Raw genomic sequence first — 23,656 nt, forward strand, 5'->3', positions numbered from 1 at the left:
TCCACAGTGACTCCTCCGCCAGGACGCCGCTGGTTGTATAGGAAAAGCACGCGGACGGGAAGCCACACTCACCGAAAACCTCAGTAAACTAAATTTATGAGTTTACATCTGTTCCATCAATGACCACGGTGCACACCTGTTTGGCTTCATGGCCGGCAACTACAGATCTAGGTAATGGTGAGCCCCGATGTGTAAAGACACTACCTGGCATTTATGTGGCAAATGCTACAAGTATTGCCCCTTCAAGTACGTTAGACCTTGAAAGGGCAGAATGAAGGGGGCTGAATGTTCTTGTTATTCATTTTGAAGAAAGGCATGGTATTTAAATATCTCCCCCTACCCATGAATGTTTGTATAAAGTACATAAAGAAAAAATATAATTTAAATTAGCTGCCTTAACTCTGGTGTAATATGGCAAGAAATACTAAATCAAAAAAGTATATATTCAGCAAAAAATACATCTAAAAATGGCTTAGTCCATGCAGTAAATACCAGGAACAAACTCGCTTACAAAAATGGGAGGATAAAGAGAAGGAAGAGGGGGTGTAAGCTGACAAGGTAGGCGGGGTAAACAAAAAGAAGCCTGCTGTGGGATCTTCTTTATCTAATTCTTGTGGCCCACATTAATATTTTCACACCAAGGACTCCAAGAGTTTTGGATGATGTTTCATGTCCAAGGCTTTCGTATGCATTATCTCCTCACATTCTTACAGAGCCTCCACAGATCCTTGCAACCCACAGAGGTAGACAAAGAAGGCATTATTTTCTCAATTTTACATTTGGGACTTTATCCCAAACATTCAGGGACACTAAATGACAAAACACACTTCAATAGATATTAATGAGCTTGGTCCAGCATTTTTGCCCCATGCTCTTCTTTTAAAAAATGTTTCTAAGTATTGCAAAAGATGTTTTGAAGACTGACACAAAAGACAGTCCCTGTGCTCCGGAGCAGTTTCTAGACCTCAGCACTGTTGACATAGGCTGGATAATTCTTTGTCTGAGGAGCTTTCTTGAGCATTGGAGGATGTTTAGCAACATTGCTGACCTCGACCTACTAGATGCCAGTGCTGACAATTAAAAATGTCTGAGGACATTGCCAAATGTCCCTTGGGAGGTAAAATCACCCCTGGTTGGGAACCATTGCTCCAGATAAAGGCTTCTCTGAGAGGGGTGATACAGAGCACCGGTTTAGAGCAAAAATTTTGGGTCTGAATTCTGGATACAACACTTACTATGACCTTAAATCTCTTCCCATTTTCCCCAGCTGCAATATGGGGTCCATAATAGGACCAACCTGTAAGAGGCTAATATACATAAATGAAGAGGAGATGGCATACATAAGCCCTTTCATGCAATGTCTACACACACACTGCACATAAATGTAGGCAGTATACAGAAGCTAAAAGAATACTATGCTGACAGCCATAAGATTGGAGCAGAGGACACCCCACAATGTGCTTCCTTCTACTCTCTAGAGTCTTCAACCAGGCTGCTGATCACACTGTGTATAACTGACTGTTTACTGCTGTCTTTCCTATTAGTCTGAGTTCCTCAAGGCTAAAGTCACATTTTACTGATCTTCATATTTTCAGAACCTGACAGCTCCTCAGTTTATATAGGCATTTAATATTAGTAAATCCTTTTTGAATGGATACTTCAGAAGCCCAAGTATCTCTTATTTCTCTTAAGATGCACTGAAACTATTAGTACTAGTAGATCTGTATTCTCAAAGAATACTGAATTTTTGAGAATCCCATGAAGATGGTAAATTCTAAAGACTTTCTCTTCGTGACTTATTTGTATCTATATCATGTAGCTGGAAAGATATCAGTGCTAACATTCCTCAGGTCTTTACATGGCTCTAAGAAATGTCACAATCAAACTCAAGGGGAATTCCCTTTAAGTCCCATGTCCCCTCCTCAAAGGCAAGCCCAGAGAATCACTTTTTGTGCTCACTTGTAGGTATCCAAGATCAAGAGGGACAATTACATATTATAAGCTGCACGGAGAAGAGTAATCAAGGTGGACATGAACTTGTGCTATGTAAGTTATGGGTTGAAGAACTCTGTGTGGAAAGTAGAGAAGAAAAAATTTAGGGAACAAGCAGTAGTTGAATACAACTATGTGAAACTATGAGAACTATGTGAAAGAGTGTTTGGGTCCAAAGATGAAAGAGCTGACACAAGAGTGGATTTTCTGAGAGCTGTTTGAGCAGAGAAAACTTGAAGGAGATACAGTGAGTAGAACACAACCTGTAGGTGGTTTGAAGACCTGAGGACTCCAATACCTCCCAACTCTCATATTCTCTATAGTTTTTCTAGAAAAGCCCATGTATTGGGGCATAACCTATAAAGATGATAAGCAACTAAAATGGATAAATCAATGACATAAAATGTTTATTTCTTCTCTTGATTAAATGACAGATACCCCAATCTGCAGGCATCAGATGTTATGACTGCCTCCACTCTCTGCATTTTGAGAAAGCCTCTACAGAAATTCTCAAAGGAATGGGTAAAGACATGAGTATTTTTAACTACATATACTTTAAATTTATTTTTTCTTTTTGCATTTAAAAGGCTTGAGAGGATTTGGGTTGTATCCAAACTGAAAAAATAAAAATAGGTTAAGTACATGAGGAGCCAGAATGAATTAATATAGTGAGTGAAAGTGGATTGTACATTCCCACACTCATGAAGATAAGAGTACATATGACACTGAAGTGTGACTTGTCTTCTAACCTGTTTGACTTGATTTGGTTACATATGATTCAGAAGGCAGAGCAGTCGGTAAACACAAGAATTAAAATTGTCAAAACTACTGACATTTTCCTACAAAATAATTATATGGGCAGAAACTATAGTTGCGACTGCAGTAAAACTCAACTGCAGAACAAAGAGGGAACTGAGATTACTGGAAATTCTTAAGACTATAGCTGGTCTAGGTCAATATAGAGATATTCAGCAAGATTTTCTATTGTGTAACAACTAAGCCTATACAACAATGGACAAGCTTTGTGGTTCAGAACTTTCATTCATTTAATCAGGATGACATTGTTAGCCATTGGTTTTGTAAGGTAAATGAAACTAAAAAACAAGCTTGTCATCCTACTGAAATGCAAGCTTAGGAAGAAATAAGTATTTAAGAAAGGGTCAAATCCTTCACTATTACCTCCCCTTCTACATACAAAAAATGCCAGGTCCTTTTTACTGACTTGAATTCTGTCTACTGCCCACCTGTTGACACAAGTCACCCCCCCACCTTTTTTTTTAGACAGAGTTTCACTCTTGTCACCCAGGCTGGAGTGCAGTGGCATGCTCTCAGCTCACTGCAACCTCTGCCTCTCAGGTTCAAGCGATTCTCCTGCCTCAGCCTCCCAAGTAGCTGGGATTACAGGCACACGCCACCACACCCAACTAATTTTTTGTATTTTTAGTAGGGACGGGGTTTCACCATGTTAGGCAGGCTGGTCTCGAACTTCTGACTGCAGGTAATCCACCCACCTCAGCCTCCCAAAGTGCTTACAGGCGTGAGCCACCACACCCAGCAACACATGCCCTTTAAGAAGGGGTTTTCTCCAGTCCACATAGAACAATATTAAAAGATAATACGCCTGGAGTCTTGTCTTGAACTTAGATTCTATGAAAAGACTTAGTTTTCTAGTGTGGATGTAAAGTCTGCAAAGCTGTCAGCTCCCTGTGCAGGACACTCAGGCCATGAGGCCATGCCCAATAAGACACTAAGTTGAGATTTCCTAAGCACTCTACCTGATCCTGGCCTATTCTAAGGATTTTGCCCTAAACTAACTTTGACCTCTTCCCATCCCCATTTTCAGGGCACCTAGAAGTGACTAGTTCCCTGGGGCTGTCCACACCTTCAAGTCCACTTTGGTCACCTTCTAAATGTGGTCTTGAGAGTTTGAGGCTAGAACTGTGAACAGCAAACTGGCTGTCCTGAGTGAGCAATCCTTGTAATCATTTTGTACATCCCAAGAAATAAAGTTTAATACTGGGACAGAAATGGGAAGAAAGTTACATCAATGAGGAACAGGTTGAAGAAAGCGTTTCTAATATTATTAAACAAATTTGCACTCACAATGCTAAAATATGGAGGAAGATAAAAAGATAGGCAACAATTAACTTGTAGGGATAGGCCTGAATGCTAAAAACTAAGACAGATAATAGGCAAGGTTGTATCATCCTGGAAAATACCAAAAAATATTTTAAAATAATGCCACAAGGTAAGAGAGGTTCAGATTTTTAAAGTGAATGAGTAAAACGAAAGAAACATTATCCTGGAAGCAAAAAAGAAAAAGGAAAAAAAAAACCCAAAACAAAGGAAACAAAATAAGAATTCTGTTTCCTGATGGGTTGAGCAAAGAACTACACAATCTCCGAAGGTAGTGTAAAGGATACAGTCTGAAGCAAGTAAAGGACATGCTAACGACTGGCCAGAATGGGAAGAGAATGCAAGGTCTTTCTCAGGCATTCTCTGGATCCCAGGAGAATCAGAGACACAGAAAAGATTAGCAGATAACCTATAAGCTAACAAAATATAACAGAAGACAGTGCATAGATATGGGAAATGAAGCACTTATCTCCCAAGGCAGTGAGTGACTCCTTGATATGTATGATTGATAATTAGAGTAGAATACATATATGGCACACAGCCCATAGGACTGGGGAAGGTGCAGAATCATGTCTTGCAAGCACACTCCAGCACTCTACCTTCTGACTTTCAAGCAGGGGAAGTTCCTGGGAGAAGCCCCATAGCTTAGTCCCAACAGAGTTCCACCCTGTGGGAGAACAGCTGGACACACTGCCAGAAAACACATGGCATCCTTACAGGGATGAAGGGGTCATGCAAAAGAAGGAGACTACTGGGCAAGATCCAGAGATGAGTGTATCTCTCCATTCTAAAACAGCTGTCTGGAAGATCCATCAATAAACCACGTGGAGCACTGGCCTCCACCCAAGCCAGCAATCCAATTATGAAGTAGACAGCAACACTTGGAGATCAATGCATCACCCGGCAAACGGAAAACCTAACTCCTTTCTTGTTTTAAGACCAACCTTGTTGTCACTTTAGGCAGCCTTCATGGGAGCCCCCCATCCCCAGTGAATTAGATATCCCTCTACTGGGCTGTGCTCCTGAGAGCTCCTGCATGAAAGGGTTCTTCCACTGTATCAAAATCCAAATCACTTTGTGCACATTATCAGTCCCTATTAGAGTAAGAGCTCCTTGAGGGCAGGGGCTTTATCCCCTCATCTTTAAACCATCACTACCACCATTGGGATGAATACTAAGCAAAGGGAGAAAGGGAACAAAAGATAGAGAAAGGATTGGGGGTGAAGGGGTGGGCAGGGGAAAGAAGAGATTGAGGATGGATTTGCTACAGGTTAGAAAGATGTGTGATAACAAAGTTAGGGCTACCTGCCTAATATTTTAAAGACTGACCCTATACGTGTTTTAAAAACCTTTTCCTGTCTATTTCAATTTCAGTTTCATGGGTCCCTGAGTCCATTCCATTATCTATATAAGCTGTACCTATTAGGCAGGTCTATTGTTTCAAATTTCAAAATCTCAACAGAGACCATGATATGTAATGAATTGTGTTTAAGTATAAATATACAACTAGTTGTGTATGAAGTGCTAAATTCTTTTTGATGGTAACAGTGAACCATGGCTACTAATCATTGCATTAGATGCTCAATCTGGAATTAACTTCAAGGACAAGGTGCTTCTTGATCCAGAAGCTTGGGTCTAAGGTGCATCATTTCTTATACAGCTCTTGAGCATGAATTATAGTGCAATTATAAGAAGTGTCAATTTGGTTTAAGTGGGTCAGCATGGTTATATTTAGCCCTTTAGTAGCTGACACTAAGACCTTTCTGTAATTTAAGATTAAGGTTAATTTATCCGTTCTTCTTTTCTTGAATATTTTTTCCAGGTCATATATCTAAAGTTATGGAAAATTATGCCATTAAAATGAGAAGTATGAGTTTTCATCAAAGTACCAAACAGGGAGCATATACAGAGGTAGAAATCACATGCTTCTGTAACAATCGGAATTTCCTTCCATTGCTAAGATCAATTCCAATTATTCCACACATCGGAAGATAATATGTCAGGGAGGACATGAAGTTATTTAGTCAAGGAGTTCTATTAAGTTATATCACTTCTATACCAACAAAAAGTTTAAAAGAAATGTTAATTCATAGGGGTATAAATATAATGTCAGGCATGACAAGTGTTAACTCTTACTAGTTATCATGAAATGTAATTAAAACATCAATCAGGCTGGGCACGGTGGTTCACACCTATAATCCCAGCACTTTGGGAGGCAGAGGCAGGTGGTGCACCTGAGGTCAGGAGTTCAAAACCAGCCTGGCCAACGTGGCGAAACCCCGTCTCTACTAAAAATACAAAAAATTAGCTGGGCATGGTGGCAGGTGCCTGTAATCCCAGCTAGTTGGGAGGCTGAGACAGGAGAATTGCTTGAACCCCAGAGATGGAGGTTGCAGTGAGCCGAGATCATGCCACTGCACTCCAGCCTGGGCAATAGAGTGAAACTCTATCTCAAAAAAAAAAAAAAAAGAAAAGAAAAAAACCACATTAATTAGGTATCAATTTACCTGTTTCACTGGTAAAGATTAAAAAAAGATAATACTCAGTGTTGGTAAGGACATGGGGAAGATAAGTACTCTCTACTAACTTTCTGGAAGGCAATTTGGAGAAGGAAAACATATACATACATAGACCCATATATGGTCACATACATATATATACATGTAGTAGGCACATATGTGTATGTGTCCAAACACATATATAAATGTATGTGTCCATATATACATGTACATATTATACATAGATATATTTGAATTATAATTTAATATGCAATATTTATACAAAAGATACAATCAAGTATGCACACAAAGATTTGTGGATACAGAAATTAATCTCAGAATTGTTTATAATAGCATAATGTTGGGAAAAACCCAAAGGTACAAGACGAGGGCAATTGTTAATACATCCTAAAACAGCCACAAAATAGAATTTTAGAAAACCAGTAAAGAATTAGAATTACAGTAGGCTGAATAATAGATTCCAAAGATATCCAGGTTCTAATCTCTGGAACCTGTGAATATGTTACCTTATATAGCAAGAAGAGTTCTGCAGATGTAATTAAGAATCTTGAGATGAGGAGTTGGTCGTGGGTTATCCAGGTGGGCCTTAAATATAATCACAAGTGTCTCTATGAAAGTGAGGCAGAGGGATACTTGAAGAAGGCAGCAATGTGGCACTGAAATGAGATGCTAGGCTGCTGGGCCTGAAGATGGAGGAAGGGGACAAGAGCCAAAAAACTGCAAGGAATGCAGCTCTAGGAGCTGGAGAAGGCAGGGAAACAGATTCCACCTCAGCGCTTCTAGAGGGAGCTCAGCCCAGCCGACACCTTGATTTCAGCGCACATAAATTGATTTCGGACTTCTGACCTTTAAAATTCTAAGAGAATAAATAAATATAAGCTAGTTTTAAGCTAGTTTGTTATAATTTGTTATAGTAACCAGAAGAAACTAAAACAATGATATTTTTAAAAAATATGTAATAAATGGGAAATGCTCCTGAAGTAATATTTTAAAATCAGAAAAAAATGAAGTTCTATGATCTACATTAAGATATTATATATATGGTTATATACGAATAAAAACGATGGAAATCAACAAAGTATATATATGTATATATGTGTGTGTGTATATATATATATATATATATATAGATGGAGTTTCACTCTTGTTGCCCAGGCTGGAGTGCAATGGCACGATCTCGACTCACTGCAACCTCCGCCTCCGGGGTTCAAGCAACTCTCCTGCCTCAGCCTCCCGAGTAGCCGGGATTACACGTGCCTGCCACCATGCGCAGCTAATTTTGTGTATTTTTAGTAGAGACAGGATTTCACTATGTTGGCCAGGCTGGTCTCAAACTCCTGACCTCAGGCAATCCACCCACCGCAGCCTCCCAAAGTGTTGGGATTATAGGCGTGAGCCACCATGCCTGGCCAACAAAGTATTTTTAATGAACATCTGTAAGTACAGAATTATGATTTATCCTCTTTTATACTTCTTATGTTTTTTTACAAGTTTGTGTGTGTGTGTGTGTGTGTGTATGTGAGTGTGTTTTGAGAGAGCATCTTGCTGTCTCTCAGGCTGTAGTGGTGAAATCATGGCTCACTGCAACCTCCAACTCCAGGGCTCATGTGATCCTCCTGTCTCAGCCTCCCAAAGTGTTGGGATTACACATATGAGCCACTGTGCTATGCCTAGGTTGTTTTAAATTTTAAAAATTTTTCATCTGGGCATGGTGGCTCACGCCTGTAATCCCAGCACTTTGGGAGGCCGAGGCAGGTGGATCACAAGGTCAAGAGACTGAGACCATCCTGGCCAACATGGTGAAACCCCGTCTCTACTAAAAATACAAAAATTAGCTGGGTATGGTGGCGGGTGCCGATAGTCCCAGCTACTTGGAAGGCTGAGGCAGGAGAATCACTTGAACCCGGAGGTGGATTTTGCAGTGAGCAAAGATCACACCACTGCACTCCAGCCTGGGAGACAGAGCGAGACTCTGTCTCAAAAACAAACAGACAAAAACATTTCTGATTTCCAGGAGCCACACATTTGACAGTCCTATTATCATGACCTGAAAGTTCAAGTTTCTGAGAATTTTAGAATACTTTGAAGAGTTTACAAACTTAAGAAAACAATACACACTTTTACTCTGGTATTTTAATAAAATTTGATATTTTTTGACACACGAAATAATGCATATGTATTAATAAAAGCTCTATGAGTCTTGGAAATAAATACTAAAATTGCTTTTAAAAAGAAGTCTTTCCTACTCCCAGGAATTCTATAATATAAAAATGAAAAATATCTCTGATTTCTAGATATAAATCCTTACTACCTTGTCTATGGCAACTGGGCAAATGGGTATTTTCAAAGCCGACTAGGCTTTAAATCCATGCAGTGCTTTGCTTTTGTTTGAATATATGTGTCATTATTTGCAGATTGGTGAGGCTGTGCATTTATGTGAACAGTTTTGAATTCCAGACCTGCTTCCCTCTGTCATGTTGTACAATGAAAAAGCTTTCTTTCACTGCTCAAAAAAAACATGAACTCTTGAGAAGCAAACTTACTTTTAACATTATCTAGACATGAATATAATAAAAAATAATGCTCTTCATTTCAAAGAATTAAATAGCTATAATTTGGGATTACTTCCTCCTTTCTCCAAAACACCCTAACTTGTTATTTCCCATGAGACTAGGTAATTCAGTTTAAACTGTCTGTATATAGTTAGACTGAGAGTACTGAAAGGTAAAGACAACGTTTCTGCTGCCAACCATAGAAATATTCTTGTATTCAATGTACTGTCATACATGTTATAGAAGACAACCATATTAAAGTTCCTGGTGATCAAAAAACTTTCAAAGAGAAGTTACTCCAGTTAATAGGAATGAGAACAACAGCCAGTCAAGTTACTCAATATAGTGACAGGTGAGTGACAAATGAATGAATGTGAAACAAGAATTGTCTTTATAAGTAGCTTTTAGGAAATGAAGTATGTACAGAATTATTAAGAATGCTAATATATGAAGGAGAAAGAAAAACAAGGCCAGAGGACATGTAAACAGCAGTAATAGAAAATTGAGAAGAAAAGCAAATCCCATTTAAAAGTGGCTGAAAAATACACTAGATTGGAAAATTGGAAAATAAAAGAAAATTGGGTAAAAGTTTTCACTCTGTATAAAATGATAAAGGAACAATAGATTTTCATGTCTTCTCCTCACTTCCCATGACCCTGGTCATGGCTTCCACGATCTCTTGTGTAGATTAATACAGTACCGTTCCTTCCTCTTGGTGCTCCTCACTGTCAATGTGAAACCATTCTTCCAAAACTGCTCAGCTCAAACAGGTGCACACAGTCATATCACTCTTCCATGAAACAAAGTTGAATGGGTCCCCATTGTTCTACAGCAGTATTTCTCCACACATGGTTTCTGTCTTACCATCATTGAATCATCTGGAGTGCTTGTTAGAAATGCAGATTTGGTGGGGGGGGGGGTCTTCTGCACACCCATTGATTCTATAATTCTGGAAGTACAGCCCAGAAATCTGCATTCTACTAAAATGTCCAGGTGATTCTTAAAGTTTGAGAGGTACTCCAAAAAATATCAAAACCTCTTTTAATGGAATATTTTATGCTATAATCCCTTGTTATTTCTCCTGCCTCATCCCTTAACACGTGCCCTCTGTTGTTTATGTACCTGTCAGAAATACTGGATTACTTTAAGCTCCTCAGGCACAGTAAGCTCTGCTACACCTCACTGCCTTTGCACATCCTGTTCCTCTTCCTAGAATTTCCAGCTCCTCTGCTTGGAAACCTGCACATCTTTCAAGCATGAGCTGTAAGGTCACCTCTCCAGCAAAGTGGTCCTGACCTTTTCCTGCAGACATAAATGGTTTTTCTCCTGGCTCCCCAATGAATTTTATTCATATGCATGCCTCTTTTTTACCAGTCATTCCACTGCAGCACAATTATGTGTTTACAGGTCTAATGCCCTACTATGCTTAAAGCTCTCCAAGTACAAGGACCATTTCTATTCATCTGTGTATGTCTCAAAGTACACACCAGACACTCAGCGGAATGAATGGTTGCACACACATTTTTCTAAGATTAACTAAAAACAAAAACAGTTATTTTTCTATTTTTCCAACTTCTACAGATAAACCCTGAGGGATGCTTCCAAAATCAGGTTGCCTTTGTCAATTGGCTGGATGATTTTTCTTTTAAAGCACTGTCATTATTGACAATCTTCGTAATGAGTAATGAAATGATCAATAAAAAGTCCATGATATTCAGGCATATTTAAAAGGTTTATTAATAAATGAACCAAACGCCACTATTGGGTTTTTACTTTCCTTCCCAATAAGTATGGCTGAAGTAAAGTATAGTTTGTCTTCTCTAAAAAGATGAATAAAAACAGGAATTTGAGCAGGGTGACCTTTTTCCAAGGTAGAAACTCAATCCTGCTGGAAACATGATCAACACACACAGCCATAGCAGAGAACAGATGAGAATCAAGAGTGCTACATCAACAGTGCTCAAGGTTTGCAATCTGCTGGCCACCACCTCACAGTCTGGGGCTCCTGGCTCAGAAATGTCAGCTGACCCAGTGAAACCTTCCATCGCACTTAGGAGGAGTTACAAAGTTGAACAGACTTCAGATCAGCTCATCTGAGTAATGTTTCACAATCAATTCTCTCTGTTCATCTCCTCTCCTAGCACACTTCTTCCTCTTTCACAACTGCCCATTCCTACATCTTGTTCTTGCCTGTATTGCACAGACAATCAATCTCACCTAAGGCTTTAGATGAGATTGATAAGTAAGAATTAACGTTTAGTTGGTAACGTAGAAGATGTGACCATCTAGCTGGCTTTACAGTTTAGAGGGGACTGAAACTTTAAGATGAAGGTGCAAGGTATAGGTGATGGGGAAAGTCTGCCCATGACTTCGGAAGTCTGAGTTTAGTAGATGATGCTACCCATCAGAATTTAGAGACAGGCTTCCCAAGGAGTGGTAGCTATCACTCCATCTCCCTAATTCTTTTCATTAGAGAAAACCGGAAGTGAAGATGCGAAACACTGAAAAGGACATCAGTCCTTGATATAGACACTATCTCTTTTATTTTCCTCAGTTATCAAGAGTAGATGACTTATTTACTAATTATGCAGACACCAAAAATGATCATTATGAAGATTATATAGCAGCATGGTAATACATTACATGAAAAAACAACAGAAAAAAAGCGCACCTGTATTACGATTGCAATCATAAAATCATGCATGCATACAGAAAAAGATTTGCAGGCATCATGGAAAACTGAAAACAGTTCATCCTACATGAGTTATTTATTTCTGCTATCATTGTTTTAATATATATTAAATCACATTATATATCTTGAGAGTGATTTACAAGTCTTTAGTAACTTGCTCCATGACTGTATCTGTCTGCCTTGCTGCCAACTCATCTTCCCTGAAGGAACTACAGCTACCTTCAAATAACACTGCTTGATGCGAAACACACAGAAAAAAGCAGGAAGGCCCAGGCTGTCTCTGGTGAGGGCTCATGGAGGCACATCCTTCAATCGTTCAAAAATCCTAAACTATAAACTGCCTGGGGCTAAAAGATAAACACAATCACATTTAACATCTAGAGTGGCATCAGATGCTGCCGGAGTCCTTTCTCTCCCCTTTCAAACTAATCATTTTTCTATTTATCCTTTGTATCTAGTGCTATAGCTTCAGAAACATTACTGCAAAAATCATGGCTCGGAAAGATCCATCCAGTGATTTTGTCCCAGAAACAGGATTGGATATACTTCAGTGAGCTGCCAGGTATCTGTAAAGCACCTAAAACTTGAGGTATTTTCTGTTACTTTCAGCTTTACTAGGGAGTGAACTTCTTTCAGCTTTATTGTGGAGTGAAGCCTGCTGCACATAATGGAGAACACTGGCCCAGTCACTCAAATCACAAAGGCTATTTCGTATGCACTTCAAAGATATAAGACAGGTAATATTCTGGGTGAGTCTAACACTCATCTGTCAACATGGGACCCAGGGGTTATGCCCATCATATAACATGTAAGTATCCAAACAAGGGCAATTTTCGAGGAGAAAGGAAAAAGAACTCTTGGCTCTTTTTTGGCATTTCCTAAATATGAGCCATACCAAAACTACTGAATTTTTTTCAACTTGCTACTCTCCAAGGGAAGCAAATGAAAGAACAAGTGGGAAACAGTGAACAAATGAATAGACCAGAATATGCAAACCAGCCAGCCAGTTTTTCTAATGGCAAAGTATCAGAAGAGTGTTTCATGCCTGTAGTCTCTGTAACATCCCTCCTCTCAACCCACTGATACTTCAGAGCAGTTTAGGACACAATTTCTTCTTTGAGTGTGGTAGCAATTTAAGGTCCTAAATTTCAGAGTCATTATTTTTGAGAAGCTTTCACTCAAATAATTCTGAACCTATTTTTTTATCCAAAGAATCAGCCTTTCATAGGGAATAACTAAATTCATAACTGTTTCTCTAAGAAATAGTCCAATAAATAAAACAATATCTGTTTCCCCAAAGAAATCACATGTACTCTATCTGTCAGATTCCAGGAAACTCTAGAACATATTTACACCTATAAGCTTACAAGTCAAGTAACTTAAGAAAAAGTCTCATAGAGAAACATGACCAGGTAAGTTTATCAACAACTGAGACAAGTAATACACAATGCTCATATGACTCTTTAAATTTGAATATAAACTAACTTAATACATAGCTTTTTTGTGATGGGGAGACAAGGCCTCTGTCTTCCAGGCTGGAGTGCAGTGGCATGATCGTAGCTCACTACAGCCTCGATCTCCCTGGATCAAGTGATCTTCCCACCTCACCCTCTTTGGTAGCTGGGACCACAGGCATATGCCACCACATCTGATTAATTTTAAAAAATTCTATGTAGAGACGAGGTCTCCCTATGTTTTCCCAGGGTGGTCTTGACCTCCTGGGCTCAAGTAATCCTTCTGCCTCAGCCTCCCAAAGTGTTGGGATTATGGGTGTGAGCCACCATACCCAACCTAGACTATATTTCTGAGGTTTATTATAGTTTCTAGTTCTGTGATCTTGGATAAGTTACTTAACCTCTAAGTACCTTAGTTTCCTATTCTGTAAAATGGGAATAATAGTACTTACCTCATAGGACTGTTTCTAGGATAGTTAGTATTTTTTAAGTATTTAAAATTTCCAAACAAAATCAATAGTTTCTAAGGCCATATACATTTTTAAAGAGGTCTTTAAAAGAAAACAAGCACGAATAATAGAAATCCATCAATAATTCATAAATTTTATTTTATAAAATTAACTTCTTACCACACTGACTCTTCCATAGATCTGTCAACAGCTGGCAAATTCTAAGTCTCAATCCTCTGTGTCTCCCTATGAAACCTGTGAGGGCTTGCTGGAGAGCACAGAAATGCCCTAAGATGGAGATCAAGAATAAAGCTACAAAAGCACATTTCTCAGCTCATTTATTTATGTGTCTGGTCTCTGAATATTCTGCCATTGATTACAAATTTTAAAATTTAAAGAATGAGATGAAATAAAAATCCTTTAAAACAGATATTTAAGATAGTTTTAAAGTTCCTTTATATTTTTACTAAATAAAACTGCCATATTTTATATATTCTAGAAAAATGTTTTATTCTTCTTGGATTGAAAAAAAATTTTGCTTAGTGTGACTGTGTTGTTTATTGAAAATTCTTGGAAACTCCCTGAAGTTTGTCCAAAACTATATTTCTTTCTGTAAGGGAGCTGGTTTCAAAATGTCAGTGGGGAAAAAATTATGCTTCACCATATTCACAGGGCTCTGCTTGTTTGTGGATAGGGGTTTTGATCAAAGCCACAGACCTGCATTCCTGCTGTGCCTCCATTCCTGAATACCACAGACTCTGCCCAGTTTGCTTGAATGAATTGTGAGCTGCCACATGCCTCAGTGAGACAGTGAAAACTTCAACTCATCAATGACTGGGTCAAACCACTCTGAAGACAAGCAGCTCTCCCACGTGCTCAACACTAGGACTATTTCTGAAGCCTTGATGAGAATAACTGACTTCCTGAAGGGAAAGTAAGGAGCCCAAACCTGATTATGAGCAAGGAGGTATAAGGAGGGGCAGGTGCGGTTTGAAAATGCTTCTGTGAATCCTAGAGAAGAGGCAGGATCCAAGGCCATTTAACAACGTGAAGGTCCTAGAAACTTACCTTTGGAAGCCCCATCTGACGTACTGCCAAACAAATTAAAACACACCAACATCCCACATTACCTTTTTTTCCTCTAAAATATAAGTATTTTATATTTTCACTTCAAATCTCAGTAATCCTCACACACACTTGGGAATTCTCATGAAGTACTAAGATCTAAAATAGAAATTATTTTCAAATACGTTTTTGTGAGCATTAAATTTAACAATTAATGAAGTTGGTATATTATGTTTACAAATATGTCTTATTTCCCTGAATAAAGCTGTAAGCCACAATCTGATTCTAGAAACGTTAAAATGTGAACAATGTATGTGTTCCTGGGTAAATTATGGTATAAATTTTGATTCTACAGTTTTCTTGTTGTAGTTTTCAACCAAAATATCTCTCATCTTTGTAGACTCAAACTTGTCAAAATTCTGTGAATGTCTCTTCGTGCTTGAGAAACTGGGCATAAGTGGAAAGGCAGTATTGTACAGTGCTTGAGAACATAAATCCTGGAGCCACTGCCCATGTTTTTAACCACAGTATCAGTAGTTTCTAGTTCTGTGATCTTGGATAAGTTACTTAACCTCTAAGTACCTTAGTTTCCTATTCTGTAAAATGGGGATAATAGTACTTACCTCATAGGACTGTTGCTAGGATAGTTAGTATTTTTAAAGTATTTAAAACAGTGTCTAATATTCCAGAAATGTTAGTCATGTTACTGTTATTTTATACCTAACAGATAAAATAGTTCTGGAAGAATCACTCACTTCCCCCAACAAAGCTGCTTGCCCATTGGAAGCTGTCTTGAAGGAACTAGATGAACCCCAAATTTCAGGCAGATATACCCATATACCAAGCCCTGGTCCAATATCCTTAATTCTACCTTTTCCTTCCCAAAGTTTTTTCTCTAAAAGAGGAAGAAGGGTAATCCCAATGCTAAGGATAACCCCCTTCAGATTAAAGGTCAGTGACAGAATCAGAGAGATGAAGCACCTTTTCTTTCCCCAGAATAAATACTAGAGTCTCTTCCCTCTAGTGGCTGAAGTATACAATTACAATGCCCCCAGCCAACTGTCATTCTTAAAATCTGTTGTAATGGAAATAATTCAGAGGATGGTAAACTTAAGTGAAAAGTCAGCTTTAGGCCAGTGGAGAGCTAGGCACAAAACAACAAAACATTGAGTTTTTTTTTAAAATAAAGCAGTATTAAACATTTGCACAGTGTCATAATTATTAACCTCAGCATCACAAAAAGAGCAACTTTAATTAAACACAACCATGTTGTAACTATTTCACACTTCCATGTCATAACTATAGTCAGTGTAATCCTAACTACAGTCAGTGTAATCCACATAATAAATAGCTTTTTGTTTCCCTAAGTTTTTTAATGGATGGGGCTCATTAGTTTACATAATCATCCCTAAAACTAGGACAGCACTAGCACTGTCACTCTGCAGTAAAATATTAATCCTACCAAACCAAATATTTGACATGATCTGTAGGGCTTGAAATATTTTCCTTAAACCATTAACTTCTCAGTGGTATAGGGAGACAAAATAAAGAGAAAGAAAAATACCACATTTTTTCAGTACAGTTTTGTTACATAAGGAACATTTTACAAAGGAAACTGGATTTTCTTTAAGAGTATTGAAATTAAACACCATACTTTAGGGACCATTTCTCAGTCTGTTACTAGAGAAGTTTCTCTGAACCTGCAGAGCACCTAAAAAAAAAAAGTAGAAAAAAATTACAAAAAAAGAGTATTATAATTATTTTTGAGCAGTTTATGTCCTAAGCCATTTCAGGCATCCAGGCCTCCAGCTCATCTGAAAAGTTCTGATTTTCAAAACACATTGCACATGACTCATCAGCATACTCTATATGCTAGATACTGATGAAGGAGGGTTACACCAAATCAACTGTAAAAGTGTGACTCCTTTTTCGTCTGTAAAGTCACTTAAGAAAGCAAAAACATGTCACCTTCAAGACACAGAAGAGCTTCTGAAAACAAGGCTCTCGTTTCTTTCACATAAACTTTACACATACTTATATACATATTTGACTTAAAAAAAAACCTCAGCTAAAATATGCCCATTAGAAAAACATTTATTCTTTCAAGCTATTAAATATACAAGCATTGAGGAAGATTTGCTCTAGCACATGCAACACCATGAAGAATCTAGTAAGTTTATATAATCTCACACTTCTTTAAGATTTTGAGAGGTAAGAGCATACACATGTACATGCACATTTGTTTGAAACAAAATATAGACACGTTTAGCTGGATGTGGTGGCTTATGCCTATAATCCTAGCTTCTCAGGTGGCTGAGGTGGGAGCACTGCTTGAGGCCAGGAGGTCAAGACCAGTCTGACCAACATAGCGAGACCCTATCTCTAAAAAATAAAAAATTAGCCAGGCATGGTGATGTGCGCCTGTAGTCCCAGCTACTCAGGAAGTGGGAGGATCAACTGAACCCAGGAGCTTGAGGCTGCAGTGAGCTATGATCGTGTTACTGCCCTCCAGCCTGAGCAACAGAGTGAGACCCTGTCTCAAAATAAATAAATATATAGATATATAAATTTATACATATATATTTTTAATATATATATGTCTATATGGAAAGACAGAGAGAAAGTACTGGAAAGGAAACAATATGCGCTTTGGATATGTTTTATTTAATGTGGTGGCAATTCATCCAAGGGGTGATGTTCTCCCAGCATTTGGACACACAGGGCTAAAAATAAACAGAGAAAAAGACAGAGTGATATGATGCACATTTACAGATTTTCTTTCTAAAATAAAGAGCAAGTATTTCTCTGTGTAAAAACATATGGACCCATACTTTCTATAAAAGTCAAGTCCCGCTTGGGCTCAGTTTCCCTTTCCAGACTCTGCACTTAACACTTCTTCCTTGCCCTTCCCAGCGCCGTGCTCCCCAGGGACCTGCCCTGCACTCTGCTCCCGCTGTGACCCTGCCCTGCCCAGCAAGGGATGCCTTGCTACCTCCTCCTCTCTTCCTCATAGACAACTTTTCAAACTTCTACATCCTGGTGAAATGGAATTAGACAGAATTAATCCTCTTTCCTCTGGTCTGTTATTATATTACAGCTGTTTTTGTCTGTTTTCCTTGAGGGAAGGTCATGGGTCATCCATCTTGGTATCCCAGCCTCTACTGTGGGATCATTATTGGCAATCAATATATGTTTACAGGATGAATGAGTAGTTCTACACTGTGCTGTCTACATGTAGGTGACTTGAGTCTTTTTTAGAAGTAGGTGAGATGCAAGGAGTCAATGAAGCTCAGGTTTCCCTTGTTGCTATACCACCTGCTGGAGTTTTCACTACTATGCTAAATACATTGCCATTTTATTTTTTCTAATTCAACGACATAGGAAGCAGCCCCACATATGAAAGTTATTTTTACCTTCTCTGCCTTTGTTTTGATTCCCTTTCCCACCCCATACACCCTTGTTCCACTTACCCCAAAACCTAATCTTTCCTCTAAGCCCAACCTCGTATCTTACCTACTTCAAAGTCTCTTTCAGCTATACAGACACACACAAGCAGGCTACAGGTTAAAGGAAAATAAATAGGTAGGTTATAAAATCATTCCAGGCCTACTGCTCAGATAAGGCAGGCACTAAAAATAAACCTGATTTGGTAACAAAGACGGGAAAGGCATCAAAAAGGAAAGTTCTTTGGTACCTTTCAAAGATCTTGAACTCCAATTTGCCCAGCGGGAAAATCTAGGGCCCCTCAAGCTGCTGGCATGTTAAGGGCCTTTGTCTTTGATGGAACATTTCTTCCAGCACCTGCATTCTACCTTCTACTCACCTACCTCTCCTGAACCCTCCCCAAAATGGTCCTTTAATTCCATGGTCTCTGCACAGATGGGCATAGACCTTTCAGCATCTGACATTTCATATCCTCCTAATGAAGGATCAGCATCACTCCACACAGAAGACCACTCTCCTGTGTGAAACTCCTCCTTCATTCTGCTTCTTTGAAATCACCTGGCAGGTCTTCCTCCTAATCTCTGGCCATGCCGCCTCCAGATCCTCAGCATGATATTTCAATCTGCAGTGTCTCAGGAATCTGTCCTGAAGCTTCTTCTCACTAGCTGACTTCATCCAGTCCCCTGGCCCTGTACACCACCTACTTTCCTAAAAGTCCCAAATTTACTTCTCCAGACCTAACTTCTCCTTAGAATTCCAGATTCCACATGAGTATCATATAAAGATCTCAAATTCAACACAAACAAAACAAAACTTTTAATTTTCTTCCACGATCCTGCTCCCCGCCCTCTCAAGTCTTCCCCACCTGTGTAAACAGAACCGTGATCTTCTGTTCATCCAGTGGACAATCTAGGACCCATCCTTGTTTTTGCTGTTTCCCTCAATGCCCCTGGCCCCACCCCCATCTTTCAACTCATCCCTTGGCAAGCCCTACACATTTCCCCTTCAGAATACAGCCTGAATCCATCTACTTCTCTCCAATTTCACTATTTACCCCTGTAGTCCAAGGCAACATTCTCTCTCATTCTTAAGTTACTTTTTGAGCTCAATCCACCCTCTACACAGAAACCAGGGAAACTTTAAAGAGGCAAATCAGATTATGTTATTACCCTACTTTACAATATCAAGTGTTTTCCACGTATACCTATGTAACAAACCTGCACATTCTGCACTTATATCCCGGAACTTAAAATAAAAAAATAAAAATATCAAGTGCTTTCTTTCCATCCTGCTTAAAGGAAAGCCCAATCTCCTTACTCCAACTTATGAAGTCTTGTGGACCTGGCCCTGCCTCTCTGCCCACTCATCCACCTGTGTGCCCTGTGCCCACACCACTCTTCTTTAGCTTGCTTCTGCCCTGGGCGGCCTCTTTACTTGGGAGGCTTTTGCTTTGGTTTTCTCATGGCTGTTGCCTTCTGGTCATTTAGTTCCAGCTCGCGTGCCACTCCTTCAGGAAGAAAGAAGCCATGGACTCCCCTGTTTTACCTCTCTGCAGCTCACTTGTCACTCCTCCAGTGTTTTTCTGGTTTATGTTACATCCTCTTCTCCAAATCCCTGCACCCCACTGGGATATAAGCTCCACGAGAGCAGAGACTTTCTCTATCCTGTCTGTCACCGTATCCCTAAAGCCTAGAACACAGCCTGGCTGGTGGTAGCTTCTCAAAAACACTTGCTGAAATGAAGATTGTGTGAATGAATACAGTGCCTCCTCTGTGTTTCCACTAAGCACTGTCAGCCAAAAGATTTTGAGAGGCATGGTCCAGGACTTCTTTCTCTGTCCTCCTCTGAATTGAACAATATTTCACTCTGTAAACTCCACTATCTGAAGTCATAGGTTACATCTTTGTATTCCTTCAGGAGCTCCACCTCTACTAAGGCTTTGGGTAAAGTTGTAACACTGGCATAAAACCTCTGTTGACAAATCACAACATTACATAATGAAATAACCAAATCACAACATGACAAAAGCAAATACCTCTAATCCCTCCCCATTCCCCTCCCCCTCAGTTTTGTAGAAACGATTTACTAATCGTTTCCCCTGTGCCTGGTACTTAATGATCCTCAAACATGGAAAGATTAATGTGAACTTCCCCAATATACAGATGAGGAAACTGGCACTTAGAGATACTACACAAATAGCCCCAAGTGCCTTAAAGCAAGTGTCATGCAAATGGTAGGTTAAAATATCTCAGAGGGAGATCCAGGCATACTAGAATAACCTTCTCTTCACCATTAAAGCAGAATCCCAAATTCTAGCTTCTATCAAAATCATGAAAATGATCAGCTCCAAAGTCACACATACAGATTCTGGAACAAAGCTAAGGTATGGCCGTCTGTCATCATGGAAAAGCAGCTCCTCAGAAATAAGTGACATTAACTATTGTCTCCAAAACTAAATCTATGCATTGGTTTGACCAGGGATCTCACCCACAAATGCTGCCTAGAGCAGAAACTGACTACTTCTGACATTTCATATCCTCCTAATGAAGAAGGTACATATAGGTATGATGAGCACAAGAAAAGCTCAGTGGCAGCAAAGGGTTGGAACTTGAAACCATGTATCTACCTCCACGAAATGAAGTCAGCTACATAGTCAAGGCAATACTCACCACTTAGCTTCCTAAATAAAAATGCTATATAAATGCTATGTGCTCAATAAAAGCTATAACTCTCTTGCTGAATGGGGCAGCATTCCTTGATATCTATTTTAGTGTAATTCAGATTGATATGAAAACTAAATCCAGCTAGACAATGAACTCTGTATAGTTGTGCAAATTAATCACCAGTAAAAGGGCACCACGCTCCAACAGTGGTTGCAGGCTGGCAACCTCCTTCGAACAAATTGCAAATAGGCACTTTAATGAGGGAGAAAATATGAGGTAACATAACTGTAGTCAAATCAGTTCCTACAGGAGGGAAAGCACATTAACTGATGTGCTGATATCCGCCGCCAAAATATCAGCTAGGGAGAACAAAAGGCTGTCAAAGCAAGATGCTGTTACTAAGCCAAGGCAGCCCAGGGTATGGGCTTAAGCTGCAATATGACATTCTCAAGGGGAACATGAGTTTTGTTTCTAATGTCAGCTCTTTAAGTGCTTTTTATTGATGTCATTTTTTTAGGATGTGCTAGTTCTCCCTGACTACCAACAGGAGATTCTAATAGATTGTCACGGTGGCTTCAGAAATACACACTTTAATAAATAAATACTCTTTTATGACATAATTTTCCTAGTTATGCAGGTCATGGTGTCCAGATACATTCAGATCACTCGATATTACATCTCTAAGTGACCCTCCATGCCAAGTGAGACACTTTACCAAATTGTTATTAGAATCGACTTTAGTCTCCCTAAGTAAGGAAAAATGGAGAAGTGAAAAGAAAGCACACACTCTCAAACACAGGATGCTCATGTTTCAGAATGGGATAAGGCCGATGATGTAAAAGGAAAAAAGAACATGTCACCTACAGAAAGCTGAGATGTGCAAGGCCATTCATTATACAGGAGCAGACTGGAGCCTGGCCTTGCCACTTCCTAGTTTGTAAGACTCCGGACAAGTTAATCTCTCTCTGTAAATCCTGATTTCCTCATCTTTAAAATAAGAATAACATCATCAAACAACTCTACCTATTCTACCTATTCCCACAAAATTGAGGCCTCAAATCACTTTATGGCTGCCTCAAACACAATAAAAAATCATGGGATAAAGTTCAAATAAACAAAGAGTAAGAATGATCTCATTGGGTTTTTATGAGAATGAAGAGTTTGTGTGTGAGAAGTGTCCTCAAATTAGAGAGCACTTAACAATTACTGAGCCAATTGATCTTGGCAGAGACACTGAGTTTTTAATGCTTCTCCAGAAGCAATACTACTTTACAGCCCTCAGAATCAAAGTGGGTCAGAGCCTCTCTTGAAAAATGAAATCTCAAATTTAAATGGGGCAAAAATAAGCTTGGCCCTAGTCTGCATTCCCTCTCAAAAACCCAAATCTGTTTATAGGGCTATGAAATTCATGTTCTCCAAGAACAACAAACTAAGGATGTTTTTAGAAGCATCTGAAGCTTCTGGCCAATTTCTGACAAAATAAATTCAATGCAACTCTGCCAGTTTCTGAACGCAATTTCCATTGGCAAATCCCTGGCGCAGGTGCTGCCATCCCCACCCCCATCCTTCCATCACCGCAGCAAATACTGCTGATTGATTATACAGTTTTCAGCCACTAAGTCCCAGACGGAGCCTCAGACTCTTTCTCAACACAAAGTTCTGAGTGGATGTGGTCAGAAAGCATCTATTATTAGCCATTCCTAAAGTAGAGAAACGAACAATTGACTGCATAGTCCAATGTCTTTCCAAAACAAATTTCTATTTTGAGCTGATAATTTCCAATAAATAAAAACATTATTAAATAGCTGTATTCATCAAATCAATATATTCAGCTATTTCAAATAACATTTTGCAAAAAATTCCCACTTGGAGGCTTAAAAATAAGTGATGCCACTGAAAGTCACATGTTTTACCATATTATGAGGTAAATGGAAAAGGTACAGGGTTAGAAACTTATGACTTTAAAATTTCTATGCCCAAATGATCTCTCCCATACTCCACTGTGCAGAGCTTTGGAGTCTCAGTCCAGCACTATTTTTTCTTTAGCATAGTCTTTATTCTTTCATGAGAAAAAAAAAAATGTCCTGATCAGCAAACATCCCTGCAGTTCACTTCCTCGGGTAAGAGGGGGTGACTTGTTACTGCCAGTCCTCAGGCTCTTTGCCAATGTCAAAAGCAGAAGGCTCTCTTCTTGACTGCCCCAGAATACCTACACTTTCTAGGCCCAGCCAGAGCATTTATTCTAAAACTGAAGATTCCTTGGAAATGATCGAAATTAGGTGGAGAAGAGTGATAACTGAAAGGCAAAGAGAGACACGCTACGTAAACATTATCTCTGAGTTCTGGCCCTAGATGAATTAGATCATTGCTGGAAAGCAATATTCTTGCAACAAATACAGAACTTACAACCTTCTTTGTTGAACCATACTAAAAAGGACTCGTTTAAAATATACTTTCACCCTTTCTGATGAATTGAGGTCATCAGCCATTTCATGAAAGATTTCTTGTAAAATTCCACATGAGGACAAGGCATAGAGCTCCAAAACCACACATGGTTTCTTTAGTCAGTGGGATCAATCCTGTTTCCCTTTTAGCTTTGACTAGCAGAAACTAAGTTAAATTCAGACCTCAATTAGATTAGTTATCTTACTCAAGTGCCACATAAAAGTATCTTAGAGTTTGAGGTCTTG

At 39.1% G+C, this 23,656-nt stretch overlaps 1 protein-coding gene and 1 long non-coding RNA gene across 32 annotated transcripts in view; one reads left to right on the plus strand and one right to left on the minus strand.

Annotated features, from left to right (window-relative positions):
- MAST4 (microtubule associated serine/threonine kinase family member 4) overlaps positions 1-23,656 on the minus strand; it is a 575,831-nt gene that overhangs the window by 165,229 nt on the left and 386,946 nt on the right. For 2 of the 31 annotated variants that reach the window (XM_016953242.3, XM_024353395.3), the window contains one exon: positions 17,503-17,582. The exons of the other annotated variants lie outside the window; for them this stretch is intronic. In XM_016953242.3, coding sequence (XP_016808731.1) covers positions 17,540-17,582 — 43 coding nt within the window. In that variant the 3' untranslated portion in view covers positions 17,503-17,539. Of the gene's footprint in view, positions 1-17,502; positions 17,583-23,656 lie in introns of those variants that run through there. 31 annotated transcript variants of the gene reach the window in all.
- LOC107974718 (uncharacterized) lies at positions 86-2,534 on the plus strand. Its single transcript, XR_001717664.4, has 3 exons — positions 86-171; positions 1,966-2,046; positions 2,427-2,534. It is a non-coding gene; the product is annotated as an uncharacterized LOC107974718 (long non-coding RNA).

This window comes from Pan troglodytes, chromosome 4 (genome assembly GCF_028858775.2).
Source record: "Pan troglodytes isolate AG18354 chromosome 4, NHGRI_mPanTro3-v2.0_pri, whole genome shotgun sequence".
In the NCBI taxonomy this organism is placed as follows: domain Eukaryota; kingdom Metazoa; phylum Chordata; class Mammalia; order Primates; family Hominidae; genus Pan; species Pan troglodytes.